Below are 20283 nucleotides of genomic sequence, written 5' to 3'. Positions count from 1 at the left end.
TGCTACAAATGTATTTTGTGAGAATTTTAAGTAAACACATCTCTGGAACAGATTTCGATCATAGCGAACTGTTCGCTTCGAAAACGTAAACATTGGCGAGAATGCTTTAGCGTTTCGGGGAATTTAAAGAAACCATAACATTGATTGTTTCCTATATTCCAAAGTGAAACAAAAACAGGTAAAAAATTTGCTTTTAATAACAATGATGTAAAACATACGAAAAAGTGCCAAAAACTAGCATTACAAGAAAGAAATCGAAGCGTTTTTCATTGACAGCTAAAACGCTTCACCACGAACAGCTGATTGATTCGGAGAATACAAAAGGGAATTTCGGTGGATGCGAAAAGTAGGTTGACTCAACAGTTGCCTCGCGATATGTTTTTACATTTTTATTTTCGCTAAGTGTAAGAATTCTGTAACTGTATTAGACCCTTACATCAAACTACTTTTTCGCATTGATTTTCCTTTCCTTTTTATTTCATGTATTTTATAATTTTTTAAAGTAATTGATGGAAAATTAAAAGGGTATGCTGGCAGTATGCTTTGGTGTAATATGTTATTGTTAAAGTTAAAATCTATTTCTAAATGCATAGAATCACTACTAATTATTAGTTTAATCTATTCTTTTTATTTATCAGCCCATTCAGCCATGTGTGCACCAGCGCGATGGACAACTTTATCTACAGCCAAGCCAAATGGTTCCTGTCCTTCGAGGATATCCGCGTTCTGGGCGAACTCGCTCATTGTTGTACAGCCAGTAGAAGTTGCCTTTGAAAAAATAAGTTTTGCCTGGGGCGGGAAGTATCCAAACGCCAAGGACACATCCAATGGAAGAAAATATAGTTATTAGCCTCAGGCCTCCATGGTCTGCCGTCTTTCCGGCTATCGTAGGCACCAGTACATACCACTAGCAACTGCAGTCGCCCCGTCGATATTGCTCGGAATGCCAAACCACCGATCCATGGACAACGGATAGCCTTCATCCATCTCACCGGCCGTGTCATTGTACCGCCAGAACTGATCGCCCGCGAAAAAGTATGTTTTGTCATTTTTGGCTGCAAAAAAGACACCAAAACAGGGGTAGTAGAGATCGTTGACGAAACCATGACCAGGGTACGACACGCACGCCAAACCAAGGCCGCATCGAGGCGTTTGAGGTCCTCCGGCAAACCGAAATCCGTTATGGGACGCACTTCCGGCTGGAGATAGTTCAGTGCATCGAACACCCAGTAGAAGCGGCCGGAAAACAGGACGATCGCATTATCGTCCAAGCGCTCGTACACGGCATCGATGTGAGTGACTGTTTGGGGGAAACCACGGAACACTTGCCAAATCTGCACCGGATAGCCTTCCTTTATGCGATACTTTTCGGTCAGCCTCCACAGGTAGGGTCCTTTGAAGATGAACACTTCCCCACGCAACAAACCGATCGCATCGAAACTCCCGCTACAGATGTCCGGGATCGGGTGAGGTTCCGGTGCCAGCGATACCGGTGGTGGCGAATGATGCCGAATGATGTGATCGTCCACCGTCTCGTAGTCCCCGACGTATGTGATCGGAACGTTGTACACCTCGGTGGTGGTGCTACTGGAGGGAACGTGCCCATCGGTCTCGACCTCCAGATCAGGCAGCCGAGGGGCAGCCGTTACAGTGATGACCTCCGTGATCTCCGGGGTCGTTTCCGTGGTGTACATCCAGTCAGGATCCTCCGTTATGTGCCGGTTTTGTACTGCGAAGACGGAGATTCACCCATTTTTAACTGCCCTGCTGCAAACCCCTACGGCAAAGCCACTCACTGTACAGCTGGTACATGGCCAGAATATCGTCGTAGTCGAGCGTCCCCTGCGTGATGCCTTTGTAGTACGGGAACATGAGCGACGAGTAGACGGGCGAATGCGCAAGGCCCAGCGAGTGGCCCAGCTCGTGAATGGCAACCGAGTAGAAATCGACCCCTTCACTAAGGTGCGTCGAATTTTCCTTCCAATTCTCGTCCTCGTCGAAGTGGATGTCACCGCCGTACGCGTTCATCTCGTACGGGTAGAAGGCGTGCGCCAGAATATTGCCCGGACCATCGAACGGGTAACTATTATTTTGGGAGTATTCGTTTTTGGCAACATTGATTTACTTGGTGGTCACACCTTTCAGATACTACTCCGCTACTCACTTGTCCCCGTGGTGACCGCTACCAAAACCGACTATGATGTCCGCCGATGGGTCGTAAACTCGCACGAAGCGCAGCTTGCTGTACTTGCTCCACTCGCCGAACGCTTTGGCCATAAACCTGGCCACCGACTCTTCGCCGACCTTGCTCGACCAATTCGCTATGCTGTTTAAGACCGTTTCCGGACCGACATTAGAAGTGGCAAGACCAGGTGAAACCCCCACCCCTGAGATGGCCCACGGAAACGGTGTCCCAAGTTCAGATTGTCACTGTTATAACGTTGTACAAGTTCTGGGAGGATCCATGGACAACCCAGCCGTGATTGCCGGTTAATTGCAAATTGCCAATCAAATGAGGCCCGCTCGCCGTGAGTGCGAGGAATTCAATATTCCTTTCCAGTTGCAGGCTGGAAATCGATGAAAATGCTAATGTCCAAATGGCACCTGTCCGAACGGCTGACCGGCTGACCGCCCCGAATCATGCGCAGCGAGACTCAGGCCTCGGAATGCACGCACGCACGCACCTATGCACTCTCATGATCGTTTTCAATTAAAGTGAAAGTTTATTCCTTTCCATTTACAGGGTGGTATTTTTTGCCTCTCTTTCTCTCTCTCTCTTTCACAGACACGCACACACTCCTTCTATCTCTGGCTGCTAATGCTGTGGCCACGGGCAAGTTGACCCGCCCGTGGCTGGATAATGAATGGCCGTACCAATTAAACGAAAATGGGTATCGCAGCGAAAGCTAATGGCCGCCGCCGAGAAGGTGGAGACGTGGATTACTTTTTTTTCACCGACTGTTTGGGTTGTCGTCAGCAAAAAATGGGGGCTTTCGCACGCAACCCTCGGATGCGGCGCCGACAGTGGGCCGGCGGGCTGCCGTTTAAGGTCGCGGTGCAATTGAAAATTAGTGCGCAATTTTGCTTTATTTTTCGCCAAAGGACCCAACGAACCGTTTGCGGCGACCACAAACCATGACGATCGCACTGGGTGTGGTTTACTAATTTTGACCGGGGGCTTGACCCCAGTGTTTAAACGGGTTTAAAATGTCAAAAAAGTTAAGCAAACCAACACCCGATGGGACCGCCGAAACCCGATCGGAGGGCTTGCTGGTCCCGAAAGGGTTAATGCCGGTCAACTCGTTTCGTTTATTCGATGATCGATCATAGATTATCGTCGATCGTTCCGGACACAGCATCGAGCGAGCCCGGTGTCTGACAGGTGCCGCCAATCCCCTCCATCCCGGGATGGAATAAAAAATCGCCCATCGATAGCGCTGCGCCATAAAAGGACGCGGGAGGTCCAATTGGGAGGTTCGATTGGGCTGTGTTTGGTCGGTGCCCGTCTACTTTCGCTCGTTCCTTCTCTCACTGTCGGAGGGGACTTGGCACCGGTGGGGGGGAAAGGTATGGGAGCCCGCAACATATAAAACATACCCGCCCTCTGGTGTGTCGCTGGGGGAAGGTAAAGTGGCCACTTACAAGTACGTTATGCGCCGCTTCCGCCAGCTCTCCGAACCGATCACGTATCGCCGATGGCGCAATGATTGATCGTGCTGAATTACGTCGGCCACACCGCACCGTGGCGCGGACATTAGCTGAAAGGATGAAGATGTGTTGGTTTTTGGGGAAGCTTTTCCTTTTTGGGGGAATTCGAAAGGGAAGAGGGATCAGACGGCGGACCGGTGGTGATACTACATGGTCTGAGCAAGTCTGAGACACAATCGCTCAATTGGTTCAGTGGGACCCCTTTTCCAATGGATGATCGAGTTGTTATAACGTGTTTTTCTAAGGACCTTCATTGCTTGGACTCACAAGTCGTCAGGTACTACGCGCCATCGAGAACCCTACCTACCTGTAGAGTGCGACGATCCAGGACGCCCGTTTGGGGCAAGTTCCCGAACTTCTGCACGTGTCGGATCGCGTCCACGATCGCCTCCGCGCTGTACAGGGCTTCGGCTTGCGTCGGCCCTTTCTCCAGATACCCGAAGCGGCGCATAAAATCGAGCTACAACACCAAGATTGGAGGGCCGTGAGTGAATCCGATTGCTGCCGGTGTTGGTCACTTCACAGACACACAAACCATTTCTTTCGTTGGCACCGTTGGAGCACCGTTGGCCGGCAACATAATCGAGCTGGTGATAAGACAAAGAGGAACCGCGAACACGAAAAGTGTGGGAATCGCCCCACGAGTCCAGCGGTCGCCATAATCCGTTCCAACCGCTACCAGCATTTTACGGTGATCGATCACTGGATTAGGGATCGCTCATGAAAGCACACAGACCTACACACTCTGAGGCGTGCAAATAACGAGTGGACCGGTTCCCGTTGATCGACGACCGAGCTGACAACCACTGGTGGGTGATCCTCCTCTTGCGAGGCGCATAATTAGACTGCGGCTCTGACAGCGGCTGCCCGCGTTAATGCTAATTATCAAACATACTGCGGAACTCTCGCTCTCTCCTCGCAGGAGAGAGAGAAAGCCAATCGAAAGTGTAGCACTTGGAAGCTGGAGTGACGCAGAATGTGGTTCTGCTGTCATCCGCAGCCAGAACCGTCCTCGGCTTCGGTTTTAATTTTCTCTTCGCTCCCGCACCGCACTAAGCGATCGTTCCTTGATTTGCTCCAATTAGTGCCGACAATTAATGCGCCCAACGCTCGGCCAGCCTTCCGCAAAACTCGATCGTAGCTTCCGCCACGCGAGGTCAAGACGGTCAGTCTGCGAATGTCTTGCCGCTCGATGGAGATTGCGACGCCATTCGCTCGGGGATCGTGGCTCGCGTGATGCGTAGTCAGCGTCTGATCAGTGATTAGAAAAGAAAGGGAAACACACGTTTTGATACGTTCCTTAATGGTCATTATGTCGTTATGTATATTATCCGCCATCTGTTGTGGGGCTAAATGGTTCCGGATTCGCTGTGGCATTTCTTTTCAGGAGCCCCCAAAGACCGAGTGTTACGTCAGGCAGTCGATGTTACTAGCAAAAGTTGCCGTACGGCAAAATAAATTTAAAGTCATCAACTCGAAGTATTGTATTTCATAGATACTATGTGTTTGAGTAGCTTAGCGTAAAGTTATAATGAAAACAACATGGCAAATTTCATTTACTATGAGCAGAACATATAATTAAAAAGGAGGGCAGAAAAACGACGATGGAAACAGATAACTTTCTCAAAGAAAAACAAACACGATTTCTAAAACTTCAGGAACACTTTGGATTAGATATCATAAAAAAGGGGAAAAAAGAGTAATTCAGGGAAAGTTTTTCACCGTTGCCAAGCTCTTAACGCTTTTTGGGAATAGACTGCTGCTGTTGGACGATAGTTTTCGCCCCGAATGGAACAGATAGTTAGGAAAGTGTTTGAAAAATACACATACAAATACTTAAAAAATGAAATAATTAAAACAATGAGTGTGATTTGTTTGTGTTTATGCAAACACGATGCGAAACCTAGCGATTTCGATGGGGAATGCCATCTAATCCTTAATGAAAGGGGAACCTGGAGAGGACGAAAGAGAAAAGAAGAGCTCCCACACAAACGTAACCTACAATTCGGTATAATTTGGGTTGTTTTCGAGCAAATCGAAACAAATTCTGCATATGGGAGTTTTTAGGAAGGTGAAATGTTCTGAAGAATGTTTTAAACCCTTTCCCACTTCATAAATGGGGGCTCCCATTCAAAATCTTGGTTAATTTAATCAAAACTCGTACAGTTTCAAGGAGTTTGATTCAGTTGATGCGAGTTTTGGCATCTATCCAACGGGAAGCTCGAAGAGAAGCCGATCAGATACGATCAGACGCCGATCGTCTGGAACGGAGGAGAAACGGAAAATGAGAAAGGAGTCCGATCAAACGTCGTCACCAAGAAGTACTTTCCTTTGAAACGTATTCGAACTAATATTCAAATTGGCATTCGTATTCGAAGTACACGAACAGACGATTTAAACGGCGTTTAAACCGAACAACGGCATGTAGTCGCATTACTCTTACATGCTCGTCTCTGGCATGCCCTTTTTATTAAATTCCCTCTCCCGGCCCGGATGACGTGCTGTCCCCGACGTTTACCACATTCGCCACAGATTCGCCAACAAATCGGCCGACCGACAAATAGCCGTTGCCAGGCGGCAGTAAAGTAAAACGAAAACGGGTGGAAAAAATGGTGGAAAGCTTTCCGACGCAATTTCCCACGAGTTTCCCGGCGGCCCCGGGAGGAAACGGGCTCGTTTTCATGCCATCTTTCGAACGCACACCGAAGACCACGAATGTAACAAGGCCGCGAAAGGAAGGGCGAAAAACAAGCGCACCGATGACCCGGCGTCCGTCTGTTTTGTCGACTTTCGTCCGGAGAAACCCCAAATTATACGCAAGCTAATCACGGCCCGGCGGACAACAATTGTCCGAGTGTCGGGCACGATTTTCCACGCTTTCGGTTTCGTCGGTGGAAATCGTCTGCTTCGCGCGCGACAGATCGCGGACAACATTAAGACATTTTTTGTTGTGTACCCACCACAAAAGAAAAACCCCAAAAAAGCATGTTTTAGCTGTTCCTAGGGATGACCCGGGCCGGCCATCCAATTTGCAATGGTCGGCCTTTCGGGTATCATTACGACAGCCGTGGGGCCATGTCGTGAGAACGCTTTGAGATTAGGTAACGACCGACCACGGTTGTCGGCCTTCGAGTTGCAAGCGGTAATACCTTGAGAAGCTACACACCGGTTCCATCGTTTAATTATTCTTTTCCCACCCGAAAAAGGGTGTTCCGAAATGATGCACCTACCTCCGAGTGAGCCATTCGCCTGTCGTTCCGGTGTGAAGCTCCGGAAAACCAGCTCGATTGTTCCTCGGGGGACTCCGGGGCGCATCGCACAATGCGCGCCTTCGACAGCACAATTGACGGCCGGCGGAACACAATTGTAAAGAAAATGCACTCCTCGACAGGCAAAAAAAAACGAAACGAAATGAAAGAAAAAACGGCAACAAAGGCAACCGGCTCCAGTTACTGACTTCACGCGGCCCCGGGCGACACCGAGCTACTTTCCAATCAGCACCCCGGCAATAACGCTATCACTGCCTCTACCGCCGCCGCCCCGGGCTGGGATCCTTTCCCGCACGTCCTGGCCCGAATCCTGGCCGGCGAATTTTTCGGGGCCCACGACGCCGTGCGCAAGTGGAATTCGAAATTGAGTCGAAAACTTTTCTCATTGCTCCCGCCGGCGCCCGGGCCACAACCCGAGCCACCCGGAGGCCGGAGCGGATGGAACCGTGGCCTCGGTTGTTTAGCGCACCCTCTTACAACGGTGTAGGGGAAGGACGGGGAGGGGAAGACAGCAACCGGCAAGTGAAAAGAAAATACTCGGAGCCATCTCTTCCGACCGCGCGCATTTGCATTCAATTTCCAGCCAAACTCCCCGAACGGAACTTACTCTGGCCTTCGGGGGCGGGGGGGGGGGGATGCCGTTTGGTTTTTTTTTGCCTCTTCCAAGGAGCACGGAACAGGGATGCTTGCTGTGTGCCGGTGTTCCGGTTCCGGGACGACAGGCACTTTGCAACTTTGGGGCCGCCAATCGCACATCAAACTTTAACCGGCTCCGGCGTTGTGCGTGGCGTTTGGGGTGGGCTCCATTTTCGCCACCGCTTGTTGTGTGCTCACTTTGCTCATTCCCACCGCTAGTTCCGAACGGGAGAGTTTATTCATTCCGGGTCTTAGCTCGTACTTTGGCCTTGGCTTTGACATTTACATTTTCCGCCCGGCTGGCGAGTGCGTATTACGTAAAATTATTCGCTCGAAACAGCCCGGCAAAAGTGGGAAAGGAAAAAGAAAACTGGGGTTGGCCCGAAGGTGTGCCCTTTAGGTGCGAGTCCCGGTTTTGTCGACGACGGAACAGAGGCTACCAAGAAATGGCGGCGTGGCAAAGTTAAACTTTACCTGTCCCTGGTTAATGCGCGACTGTGATTAATATCGGCAAAGCGAACGAATTTCCTTTGCCGTTCGGTGTCCCAAAAGCTCTGCTGCTTGTGGAACTAGAGTGTAAGGACTTTATGGCACATCAGGAAAAAGCCAATCGTAATTCGTAATCGATCGAATTGCTGATTGATTATTGACTGGCACAATTTGGAACTAAACCCACGTGAAGTATCGGCCCATTGACGACTACTAAACGGAAACGGTGAGCTGTTGGGAAACACTGAGATTAAGATGAAGAATTGTGGAATTTATCAATGGATAAACAATCAAATGAAGAAGAAACAATATTAACGAAAGTGACTGGTATTAGAATCCATTTTCATGTGAAAAATGGATTGATATACGAGGTCGGTACAAACAGTAACTTTATCGCCGAGCTTTACTTAATGCCACAGTCTCCATTGGGAATGATTCCGTGCACCTAATTTCGTTTTTCACACCAAAAAGGATACAGATTCTTTGCCATCCATTTATTGAAATAGACAAAAATCGAAGGTGCACCAAAATACGTGCAAGCAACAAAAATTACCTGAACATTCAATGGCGGCATGAGTACCGACCTAATGCCTGAAAAATTGCAAATCGAGTATACGTAACCCACAGAAATTTTAAATTCACGATACTTTTAAATACTTCGTAGTGTAACGTAACATAAAAATGGCTTTCAAATCATAACCAACGAAGATTGAGTCCTGCTGAAGAGCCTAGAAGGTACTTCCTTATGTAAAACCCCCATCATCACCGGAAATCAAGCAAAAACTTCAAAAACTCAACAGAAACAGCAAATAGCAAACTGTGTCCTGACTGGCTCACAAACGTGCGCAGAAACACCGACCTTGCATTTAGCCGCCATTTTGAATCCGGAACGGTCAGGCGTATTGCTGTTGGAACTTTGGTTGCAAATTGCGAAACGAAATGAGAATCTCTTACTTTCTGCTGTGTTTCCCGAAACGAAATGAAGTTATATTGAGTAATGTCCGCTTAGCGAGAAACAACCACAAAACTAGTAGCGAGCAGCGCCGGGCGCAGCATAGGAATGCCGAGCATGACTTGGCCCTTGTGTTCGTCATGCCCTCCGCTGCGTTGTTTCCAATTATGGTTATGAAATATTTGCAATTTCTACGCCAAGAACTGAAGGGCCGATGTCGGACGCGCTCTCGAGAGTGAAGAACCGCACGCCCCGTGCTGTGCCTGGGCTGGATGTTTCGCCTGATCTCCGGTAACCTGTAAACATTTCCAGGAACAAGCGAAGGCCGAACAGATTATCATTTCTCCGTGCGCACGCCAACCCGGTCGCCGGCTGAAGGCTGGATTTGAAGCCGCCCGGCCCCTTGGCAGAATGGAAATTATTCGCCTTCAAAGGCGGACCATGCTGGCTTTCTTCGGGCACGACCGAGTCAACGCAATCAAAGGATTAGGCCATCGATTAAAAGCCCTCAGCGCGCGCGCGGCGATTACGATTTGCGGGGTCAGGAACTCCAACTCCCCGGTGGGGCAGTTCCAGCGGGGAGCCGACGGGACAGCGGGAGGTCCATCGTGCGGTTCTAGGTTCCACCCGGGGCACATTCCCGGCCCACGCCAGGACACGAAAATCGTTTCAGGCGCTTTCAATCGCGTTTTCGACATCCGGCCTGCCCAGTGGCTCGTCCGCCAGCCGATTGGCCTAGGGGCCTGCGAGAAAAAGTATTAAATTTTTGTGTAATTCATTAGCGTGAAGTGCCTCGTCGGACGCATTTTTCTTTCGCTAGACCATCCTCCTCTTGGCGGGTCGCGGCGGCCAAGAACGTAACCCAAGCACCGTCGGTGAGCCGGTGAAGCCATTTAAATGAATTCCAAGAAATAGTTCTTCAACGCAGGAACCCCACAAACCGGTTCTACCCCGAGGGGGGGCGGGAACAGTGGTGGATAGGCACCGGGCACCTAGGGAGCGTTTCTCACGCAGCAGGACCACTCGTATGGCCGCATGTCAGGATGTTAAGATGAATTACCTTTTAATTCACCATGTAACATGCCGATGATGATACCGAGATGCTTCGGCCCGGGGCCCGGCCAGTCGACCTCACGAACCCCTCGGGCCGCTCCGGGCGTTGGATTACGTCGAGGCGGCCCGGAGCCTTGCGGTGGACCACATTCTGCCCGGTCATTACGGCGAACGAGCGATCCGAAGCTCGGGCTGGCTTACCCGTCCACGGCGCATTCTGACGGTTCATGGGGTCTTCTTGCTTTGTGGTCGGTCGGTTAGGGGGCCAAGATGGTCGGGTCGGGCAATATTCTGTTTGCGTCTCTCGACCTCCTCCCGGCGGTTATGCCGAAATTCGTTCCTGGGGAGCGATTGCCTTCAGCGCCCAGGAAGCGGCCCGAGCGCCAGTCATCACGTAATAAACCCTTCCGAAGGCAGCCGGATCCAATTTTACGCCCACCGTGTGCTGCTCCAGTTGATGATTTAATCCTTCAAAGTGCATTCAAACGGACTGAATGTTGGCAACGTTGATACCATTAGCTCGGCAGAATATGGCCGTCGGATCACAATGGTTGATCACACGTCCGGGTGGGGGCCGATCGAGGAATGGGTTGAAATGCTACGGTAATTACGATCAGTTTTGAAGAACTGAGCTCAAGCTCTAATAATAACATGCACGCAAATTTGCACCAAATGGTCGGTTGACATTAACAGTTAATTAACGAGTAAATTATTTTAATTATCCTAAACTATAATGGATAATTATCCTAACTGTAGAGAAACTATTCCGATTTAGGTTATCGCCTTCGGAAGGCTCGATGGTTGCCACACAGAATGTTCCCTTAGCGTACCAAATTGTCTTTACTTAATGATTTTTTTTTTCCTATTATTAATTAATAGAAACATACCAGAGTATTCGTTACAGTTTTGAAGCAAAGGCCAACGATGAAGACATTTACACAGCCTTAAAGTTATATTCGAATATTTTGAAATATACGAATATATATAGGGTGATACTTGACTTTTAAAACGTTAAACTTTACTATGGAGCTTGTAAACATTTAGTGAATCCTCGACATTTAAGAAATGTGACGTTGTACGCCTGCAAAAAATTGGGAAACATAAAATTAAATCTTACTTCCAAAGTGGTGAGTCTTCTACTTAATCTGTACAAGATTTGAAAAGCTCATTTCATTTAAGTTTTTTCCCACCTCGGTGCTTATGTTAATAAGCAGAATTGTCACGTGTGGGGCTCTGAAAACCCTCACGTGTCGTGCAAGAGAAGCCAATGCACTCACAACGAGCGATCGTTTGGTGCGGATTTCGGGCACCATCGGTCCATTTTAATTTTTTCCGAGATGTGTTGGCTGATTGGTTCTTTGGCGAAATTGAAGCCCAAAACTTGGGCAACCTTTTATTTCAACCGGACGGCGCTACGTCCCATACAGCGACAGCCAAAACCGATATTTTGTGCGCCATCTTCGGAATGCAAACACTAGATGGACCCCGCTACAGTCCATCAGCCGGAAGGGCTTCCAGGTCTCTCCGAACCATTAAAATTACGAATACATCTCCAGCAACCGGGGCAGCTGCCGCTCGTGCTCGTGCGAAACCAGCGACGACCGTAATTATTTCCGTTGTTAACCATCGGCCAACAAAAAAATGTCACCTGCGGTACACTTTGTGATTCGCCTCCCCGTTTGGCCCATAAAAACCGGTCACAAGGGCCGGTAAATAAATGAAGCATAATTAATATGTTTACCAACGAGCCAGATGCCCGGTGGCAGCGAATTGCAGCATTTCGGCGTAGTTTTCGGCGATCTTACTCAGCTTCCCGGTTGGAAGCGGGAACTACCATTGTTGACCAGTGTTGCATTCCGCGGCCTGGCCCAGTTCTTCGAAGTTCGGTTGAAGCGGAGCGGCCGGGCGAGCTTCGAAATTCGAAAGTTCTGCCGGTGGTAATTGCTCATGGAACGTTATAATGGCGCCCGTACCGTTCGCAGAACCGGGCGGCCGGCGAGTCCATGTCGATGGATGATGATATACGCGCGCCCTACGCTGGCCTCGTTTGGCGGGCCGTGTGGAAGTCAAGGAATGCCAGGGCCGGGAGGAATCTTCGATGCGTGTACCATTACCGCCGCGGCGTGCTGACGCCGAAAGGGTAAAGTGCCACACCGAGAACCTGGATGGGTTGTGCCCATTGTACCCTGGTTGCTTGGTATGTGTGATAATTATTGAGCGGAGTGCATCGGAAGGAGCATCGCGCGGGACTCGACTGACGGAAGTCTTCAAAAGCCTCCCGTCGGGGTGAGGGGAGCACCCATTACAACGTTTGGTTCGGGGCGAGGTAGCAGTATCATCTCCACTTGCGGTTCCCGGGGCAACCATTGGCAGCCGTTCCGTTCCGTTCCGTTCCGCTGCACCCGATAATGACATGGCATCACGGTGATCACGACGATCGCCGGTGGAGTGGTTTGGGATCGATCGATGTGAAACTGTCCCCGAGGCGCTCTGTCAAGTGGTCATTCAAAGTCGCTCGCTACCAGAGCTTCTTCACACGTAGAACGGTTTTTCGAGTGAGCCCGGGGGTTTGGCGGAGATCGAAAAAAATTCCAGAGTCACAGGGGACCATAGGCCGTTTTCTATTGCATAACGACAGGCGTTGGAAGGATGGATCGAGACAACTAGGCAAATTGAATCGATTGCAAACGATTTGAACAATGGCAATGATGTTGTGCTCGGTATTGTTGTGGTGTGTGAAACCTTCCTCTTCCTCTCGCTAACACGCAGTTCTCGAAAGGGTGCTGCCGGCATCGTCCGCATCGCAACCCATACGCAAGAACGAGCGAGCGAGCCGGCCAAAGTTAAAGTATTTTCGTTTGCCATTTTCTTTCGCTTCGTTCGGTTTCTTTTAAATGGCCGGCGGCCACAGACCACCCTTCACGCAATTATCTGCCTCATAGCCAGCCTGCGCATAGGCCTCCCCGTTAAACACAGGCCGGCCGTCCGTTCTCGGAGCGCTCCGGCTTCGACATTTTCCACCTTTCCTGCACTGCCGCTGGTGGCCGGCGGCAGTTTTTGGATAATGCTGCGAAAACCCAAACTTTGGTAACGGCTGCGCCCAGGGCGCCCCCGGGGATGATGGGCGTGCACGATAGCTTAGGCAATTTCTTTGGTAGCGCCGAAGCGCATTAGCGGAACCTCCAGCCTCGAAGCTTCTCGCGGTCGCTTGGAAGACAAAGCAAAAATTGAAAGTTGCTGGCAAGCGATAGTAAATGAAATTACAATGTACGGGGCAGAATGGAACGAAGCTCACCTTTCGAGAGCCCGAAAGGTGTATGTGTATTACATTCTTTTCTGTTTTTACATAATTGAAAATATTTGCGCCCGCATTGTCCGCAAACAATTGCCAGCGCGAACAAAGGGGCCATCGTTAGAAGAATGCGACAATGTTGTAGTCGTCTTCGGTTAGGGGTTTTGTTTAAGCCATCACTTTGGCTGATTGTGTTTTACCCAAAAAAAAAACAATAGACTGCTTCGGTTGAGAGTGAAGAGATGCCCTTGATGCATTCTTAGGCGACGAAGGTCAGAATTGAGGTCAGATCAATCGCCGATCCTTCGGACCAATGGACAAATCCACACTTCATCTTAAATATGGCCGAACATTTAATTGAAACCATGAGTTTTTGGAATGGGGAAAAAAAATCCTTCACAATCTTGCGGTTGCAGCAAAAGTTGCTTTGAAGTGGTTCGCGATTCGCTTCGCTGTCCGGCTGCTTTAGGCGGCACAAAAACTCCACCGGACCACAGGGCAGCTTAACAAGGAATCTGCCGAAACATAGCCGTCTTAAAGTTCGCCCCCAAATAATGCCCCAACTTGGGGAATCCTGCAGGGCCCGCGGTCGTCGCTAAACTATTCTCATGTGAGCCACAAACACACCATGACGAAAAAAGAAACAAACACCGAAACACTGTACGGAATGTGTTGCCACCATGCTGCCGACCACAGGACAAAATGTGTACTGGAAGATATCGTCCCAAACGGGTCCCCAACTCACGCGTCCGCACGATTAACTAGTTGCTGGAGGGATGGGTTGTGAAAAAACCGGGGACCAAACCCGAGCCGGGAGCATAGATTTCGGGGATTTTGCCGGTGACCGCAACGTTTAGCGAGCCTGGGGAAGTTCAGCAGAACGACGGAGTGAAACCGAAACTTGAACGCGAGGAATTTCGGCACCGGCCAAACCGGCTTGGCCAAATCGCGCGGACCAAACGTGCTCTCGGGCGCGTGGTAAACTTTTGTGCCGGAATCTCTCCGGCCGTTCGTGGAACACGTTTTCTGTGTGCTCCGTCCGACGGTCCGGGTCCGCGGACGGTTACGTCTTCTTCACCGCCGCTCGGCCGCCGTCTGTCAGCGGTAGCTCTTTATCTTTCCAGCATCATCCAGCCACCCACCGGACCCTCGCCGGGGGCTGAACGCGTCGCAGTGCGGCTGGCTCAACATCAATCACTTGCCGGTGGGGACGGACTCCGGTGGTGATGTGATGAGGTGCGATGAGTGCGAAGGATCACCGGTACACGCGCGATAGGCGATCTCGCCGAGCGATGGAAAAGTTAATTTTCATTCATCATAACCACATTATTGTCGGGTCCGGCGATCTGCGGAACCGTTCGGCAAACCTAAGCCCAGTCCCGGAGGACCCGGAGCATGAACGGTTTGCCAAATGTTTGCAGCCAGCCCGGCTAAGGATGGCTACTCGGTGAATTGTCATCGTGTTGGGTGTACAGTTGTTTCAACTCGAGCACTCGAAAGCTGTGTATCCCTGCAGGGACATTTGCATAGGATTTGGGGTCCGAATTAGTGTCAGCACGCCTGGCAGTGGTGTGCAAAAAGTACAACAAGATATAACCACCAGAGGAAGCTACTAGGTTGTTTACTAAGTTTTACGAAGGACACATTTTTATGGTTTGAAACACACTTTGTTATTCAGTATACAATACGATAAAATTGTTCCAACGAGATTCTAACTTAAGAATTCCGTCCCCGAAATAAGATTCTGGAAAGTCTTCAAAATACGCTTCCACAACTGCTATGACGTCATCATTTGATGAAAAACGCTTTGAACGCATGATTTTTTTTGGTCTGGAAACAGATGGACGTCACTGGAGGTCAAAACTGATAAATACGGTAAATGCTCCAACAATTCGAACTTTAATTATGGGTTTTTGCCATTTTCAAATTGTTCTTGTGACCTGGTGCATTGCGTCCATTTTTAGCGAATTCGGCTTTTAGGAACCCAAAACTTCAGTCAAAATATTGGTACATACTGCTCAATGAGATGGCTAGGCCTTATACTAAATCTCTTTCAGTGATTCAGTGAGAGTCCTTATACACTTTCAGCATTCATTCATAATTTTCGTTTGCTTTTAAACCTTCCAAAAATAAAAATTCAATCACTGCACGATACTTGGTTTTTTCCATTCTAAAAAATACTGTGACCTGTCGATACTAAATGGGTCGTAAAAAAATAAGTGACCGATTGAAATTAAATGAAATATGAAGAGTGTACTAAAATAACAAACAAAAAATTAGGCTGGTGGCAGCGCCCTCTGGTATCGACCCGCAGAACTTTGTAAACAACCTAGTACTTTACAGCATTCAAGACTAAGGTTAAAGGCAACCCAGCTGGCTGATGGCCGCCTTCACCGGGTGTCCGTTAGTCTCCGACTATCCTAAGTCATAATTAATATGTCCAGCGCGTTTTTTGACACTTACGCGAGTCGTCTCGTCCTGTCGCGAGCCTCACGATGATTGAAGTTGGGCTGATGGGAATGGAGCCGCGAGCCAAGCGATCGAATTTCTCAATCACGGCACTCAAGTTGAGCGGGTCCCAGATTGGAGCCACCCCAAGACACACACACCCACAAACCCATCACTGGGACGTGCTTTTCCAGTTCGGTTTCGGGCTCGATTTTTCTCTCCTCGGTCCGTCTCGCCCGCCATTCCCGCGCCATGGCATTAGATTGTGTTAAAGTGCCGTAAATAACCGCCGTTGACAACCTGACGACGACAGCGACGACGACCGTTGTAATCCGACCCCTGGGCCACCCGGGTTCCCCGCCACCACCCACCGCTGGCACTGATTCACACAGGACCTGTTTTTGTCAGCGAGCACTGGATGGATTCGATTTCACTAAAAGCCAAGAAGGCGACCGGAACATCCTGCGGTGTGGGTACAGCGAATCGGTTTTTGGGGTTAGGTCGGTTAGGCCGGTACCGCACAGCACCGCAACGCTGGTGGTGGTGGTGGTGGTACTGGTGGTTTGTGTGGTCCCTTTCTCCACCCAGCAGCAAAAAAAAGCTTTCGGATCCCTTCGGACACACACAGCGATTGGGATTACTCGATCGGGGGCTCCGGGCCACATCCACAACTAGGCGGCAGGCGTAGTAGGCTCCGTGTCACCGTGAGTGTCCTTCGGTAAGGTATCGTGTTCCGGGCGCTACCCCCCAAAGGGTCGAATTGCTGAGCGGCGTGGCATCGACTCTAAACTCTCGGTGTGCTTTCCGTTTTATTACGCCGCGGTTCAGGTCGAAATCGATCCCGGACTTTGCGAGGTCCTGGGCCGCCCTAATGGGTGTCGCGCGGCTGAAGTAGCAGCCGACCGACCGACAACCGACCTTGCCGGTCCGATGTCCGGATTCCCCTCCGGATGACTTTCACTTTGATGGCCGCGAGAGTAAACCGGGAGTACCCTCAGTACGATCGTTCGAGGACTCGTTGAATGTGTCCCTTCTGGGTCGCGTGGAGCAAAGTGGTCCGGTGTTCTGAGATTGCGAAAGATAAAATATTTATGGCCACCGTGGGGTGGACGTAAACCCTGCTCCGAAGATATCGCGTCATTTCACGCCAGGGAGCTACCATTGCGTCGGTGGCTTGGTTCTTCGCCATTCGTTGTAAGCAAATTTTTTGGTTCTCCCACACAGAATCCGCTTGCGGGTAATTGCCGGAAGTAGCCGATTTAGACGCTCCAGCGACCAGTTATTCTTCTACCGAAATGGTCAATGAAAAGTCAACGCTTGACTCACCGCCAGCGTCACCTTTCGGTGGTGCTTCCTAAACCTGGCACTCGGGCTAATCGGGTCAGGGACCCACCTACGGCATTCGGTTCGGGAAGAAAACAAAGATCGTCTGCTACGCACCAGCGCTCGCCTGGAATCGCCATTTCGAATCTTCCGTCAACGAGTGTCCGGCCATAACCGGAGATGCTCTCGTCTAACGACCAGAAGATGGAGCGTCCACCGGCCAAGTTACGGAAAAGGGGGTCACCGGGCGTACGGAATTGGCAAGGACTTGAGTCGCACTTTTTGCGACCGTTCACCGGTCGTTAACGGCGAAGAACCCCATTCAGTCAGCTGCTTTCGCCCGACGACGACGACGACGACGACGACCGGTAGCAAGCAGTGCTTTGTCCGAACCGGTTATGGGCATGCTATGTGCCAGCATAAAAGCCGCGGCCGTGCGCAAACCGGCCGTGCGCACAGATGAACATAAATAACAGATCAAAACGGTGGAGGGCACCCCAAGAAACTGTGTGGCGGTGTTTGTTGCTCGGAAGCTCGAAAAGTTGCTCACGCTCCGGCCGCGATTGGAAACTGAAAGTTGTGGTCTCCACTTGCCCATTGTGTGCCATTGTGTTGTTTTAATTGAAACTTAATTAGTGGACTGGTCCAGCGAAGTAATTGTGGTGGAAAGCAATCAATTCACCCGCACCGATTGTGTAGCGCCGAGATAGTAAATAGTGATTTTGTCTGAACTTTACCACCTGTTAGGGAAGGCAGATGCAAGCGAAAATACAATTTCATTAACCACCGGGGGATTTCTATCATGCCCAACAATAAGGGATGGCACCGGAAAACTTAGCCATAGTAAGTTGCCCCCATGGTCTATGCTCGACTATGTTCTCTAGTAAATAATGGCTGTAACGAAACCCCACTGGTGGTGTTACGTCATAGAAATATGTTCTGTTGATGTTCTGATATGGGGTTTGAAAATGCAGACGAAACTACAACACTTATTGAACTTATTGATGGACAACGCTATCGACAACAATTAATACGTTTGAAGCAAGCTTAGGCCATAAAATACCCACATCCCATTCTGGGTCATAATAATCTGATTTTTCATCATGAGAACGATCGACGGATCGATTTGGCAGCACAACGCAAGTTGAAAAATGGATCTCTGACCGGATCGCTGCTAAAGATGAGGAGTTCTATCGACACGGTATCCGGGCATTACTTCAAAGATAGGAGAAATGAAAGCAGCCATATTAGTCTATAGTTAGACCACAATTGTTCAATAAAGACTGCATGAATTAATTCACAATCCTACTATGTAGAGTAAAAATAAATAAAATAATAAATAATATTGGTAATAACTTTTTATTAAATTAAAAAATTATTGGTTCAAGCTCTAGGACTCAACTAGTTTAAGGCACGTTTTATGTTTTTCTGGCCCGAAGCCTTAGCAACTTGTCATTATGGGAAGGACGCTAAGAGAAGATATGCAGACCATTTCATCAATATTGTGCTGAAAGAGTGCAATCCGCCAAGCACCCTAGAACTTCTTGTAATTGACCGATTCTTTTGAAATACCGTACATTACGGGTATTAAGACCCTACATCTATTAAGACCCTCATTTTTATATCAAACATTTAAGATAAACCTAAATTACTTTTTGTTATTTTTTAACGACTTTTTTATAACTCATTCGTCATAGAAATTATGTAATTCTTCAGTCTCAAACATATCTTCTGTTTCCAAACATTGATTAACCAGTTTTCTTAACTAATTCTTCCATGTCATCATCATCTGTGTCTGAGGAATCACTTTGGGCAAAAATAGCGTCACCTTCAGAGCCATCTAATGCATTACTAATACCTGCTTTTTAAATGATTTGAGGATAACATCGTTCTTGATGGCTTCCCATGAAGTTTTCACCCACTGGCAGACTTGTGAGATTGTTGCCCTCTTCAACAGGCCTGATGGAGTAAGTTTGTATCCGATTCACTCATCCATTTGGTCCACTCCTCCTTCATATTTGCTTTAAAAGGTTTATTGATACTGATATCAAGAGGTTGCAATTGACTTGTGACACCACCCGGAATGACTGCTAACTGGGTTCTCAGTTCTTTAGCCTTTTGCTTTACTTTTTCCGTCAAATGCCCTCTAAACTGATCAAAAATCAAAAGAGAATTCTTCTTCAACAGGCGGCCAGGTAGCCTAGACCATACCACAAGTTCATGCATTGCTGGTCCATCCATCTGTTTGAACGAACATGAATCAATACTCCAGAGGGGATTTTGCCCTTATGGCCGATCTACACGCTACGATAACGATAACGATATCTGCGTAAGTGACGTCTCTGGAGACGTCATTAATGTCACTGACGCAGATCTACAAATCTGAACAAACGAGCACCAATTTGTGAACAAATTTCAAACAAGTGCCAGTTTGTCGGTTGACTTGTTGATGTTTTGTTTTGGCCTCTTATTTATATTTTGGACGCTTCGTCAACGTTCGCGAAAGTGTTTAACTGAATTTATAAAAATTTACGAAAGTCTGCCATGTCTTTGGCAACTAAAAAATAAAAAATATAGTGATCGCAATAAAAAGGCGGAGGCATACGATGCCATTTAAAAGCGATTTCCTCGACCTTGCATACGCTTTTGGAAGCAATGTACCATTCCTATTCGCTGATATAGCAACAAAAGCTAAAAAAACAAAAAATATCCACAAATCAATTTATTTGTCTTCTAATTCTGTTTTCTCGGACCAAAAACACGAATGTAAACATGTTTGACATTTCGTTTTTATATTTTTGCTGCCACACGAAGCATAAAGGATCTGACGTTTTCACGGTCCAATTTATTCCATTCCATTCCAAATTATTTCATTATTACAAAATAAGATAAATTATTCCTCGTTTGAATAATGCATCCCACATAAAATTTCGTAAGAAAAAGGACGACAGTTTTCATCGTTGCTTCTTCCATTATTTGCGGATCTTTTAGAGTTCCTTTTTAGGCCATATTGGCTGGGCAATTTAGTTTGCCTTTTGAAGGCGCTCAGTCTGTCCGGGTGCAGCCAGCTCTTTTGCTTGGCGCGAAAAATCGATCATATGACCCAGTCCTCA

General features: G+C 48.6%; 1 protein-coding gene across 1 annotated transcript; it reads right to left on the bottom strand.

The window, feature by feature from the left end:
• Positions 1–516: 516 nt before the first annotated feature.
• Positions 517–4490, bottom strand: LOC131210657 (matrix metalloproteinase-2-like). The gene is made up of 8 exons (XM_058203937.1): positions 4244–4490; positions 4016–4168; positions 3643–3758; positions 2165–2326; positions 1797–2083; positions 1127–1729; positions 906–1055; positions 517–789 (listed from the first exon to the last, which is right to left on the bottom strand). Exons 1-8 carry the CDS (start codon positions 4391–4393, stop codon positions 677–679), a joined length of 1734 nt encoding a protein of 577 aa, XP_058059920.1. The 5' UTR covers positions 4394–4490; the 3' UTR covers positions 517–676.
• Between the last annotated feature and the right edge of the window lie 15793 nt (positions 4491–20283).

This window comes from Anopheles bellator, chromosome 2 (genome assembly GCF_943735745.2).
Source record: "Anopheles bellator chromosome 2, idAnoBellAS_SP24_06.2, whole genome shotgun sequence".
In the NCBI taxonomy this organism is placed as follows: domain Eukaryota; kingdom Metazoa; phylum Arthropoda; class Insecta; order Diptera; family Culicidae; genus Anopheles; species Anopheles bellator.
This window is presented reverse-complemented; position numbering and strand designations above follow the sequence as displayed.

What these genes read in the sequence shown, in the direction of transcription:
- LOC131210657 (XM_058203937.1), bottom strand. Translation starts at nt 4,393, where the DNA reads ATGCTGGTAGCGGTTGGAACGGATTATGGCGACCGCTGGACTCGTGGG. An exon ending in GGCCATGTACCAGCTGTACA is followed by an intron (nt 1,730 to 1,796) that starts GTGAGTGGCTTT and finishes CCGTCTTCGCAG; the next exon opens with TACAAAACCGGCACATAACG. An exon ending in CGATGCGGCCTTGGTTTGGC is followed by an intron (nt 1,056 to 1,126) that starts GTGCGTGTCGTA and finishes TCTTTTTTGCAG; the next exon opens with CCAAAAATGACAAAACATAC.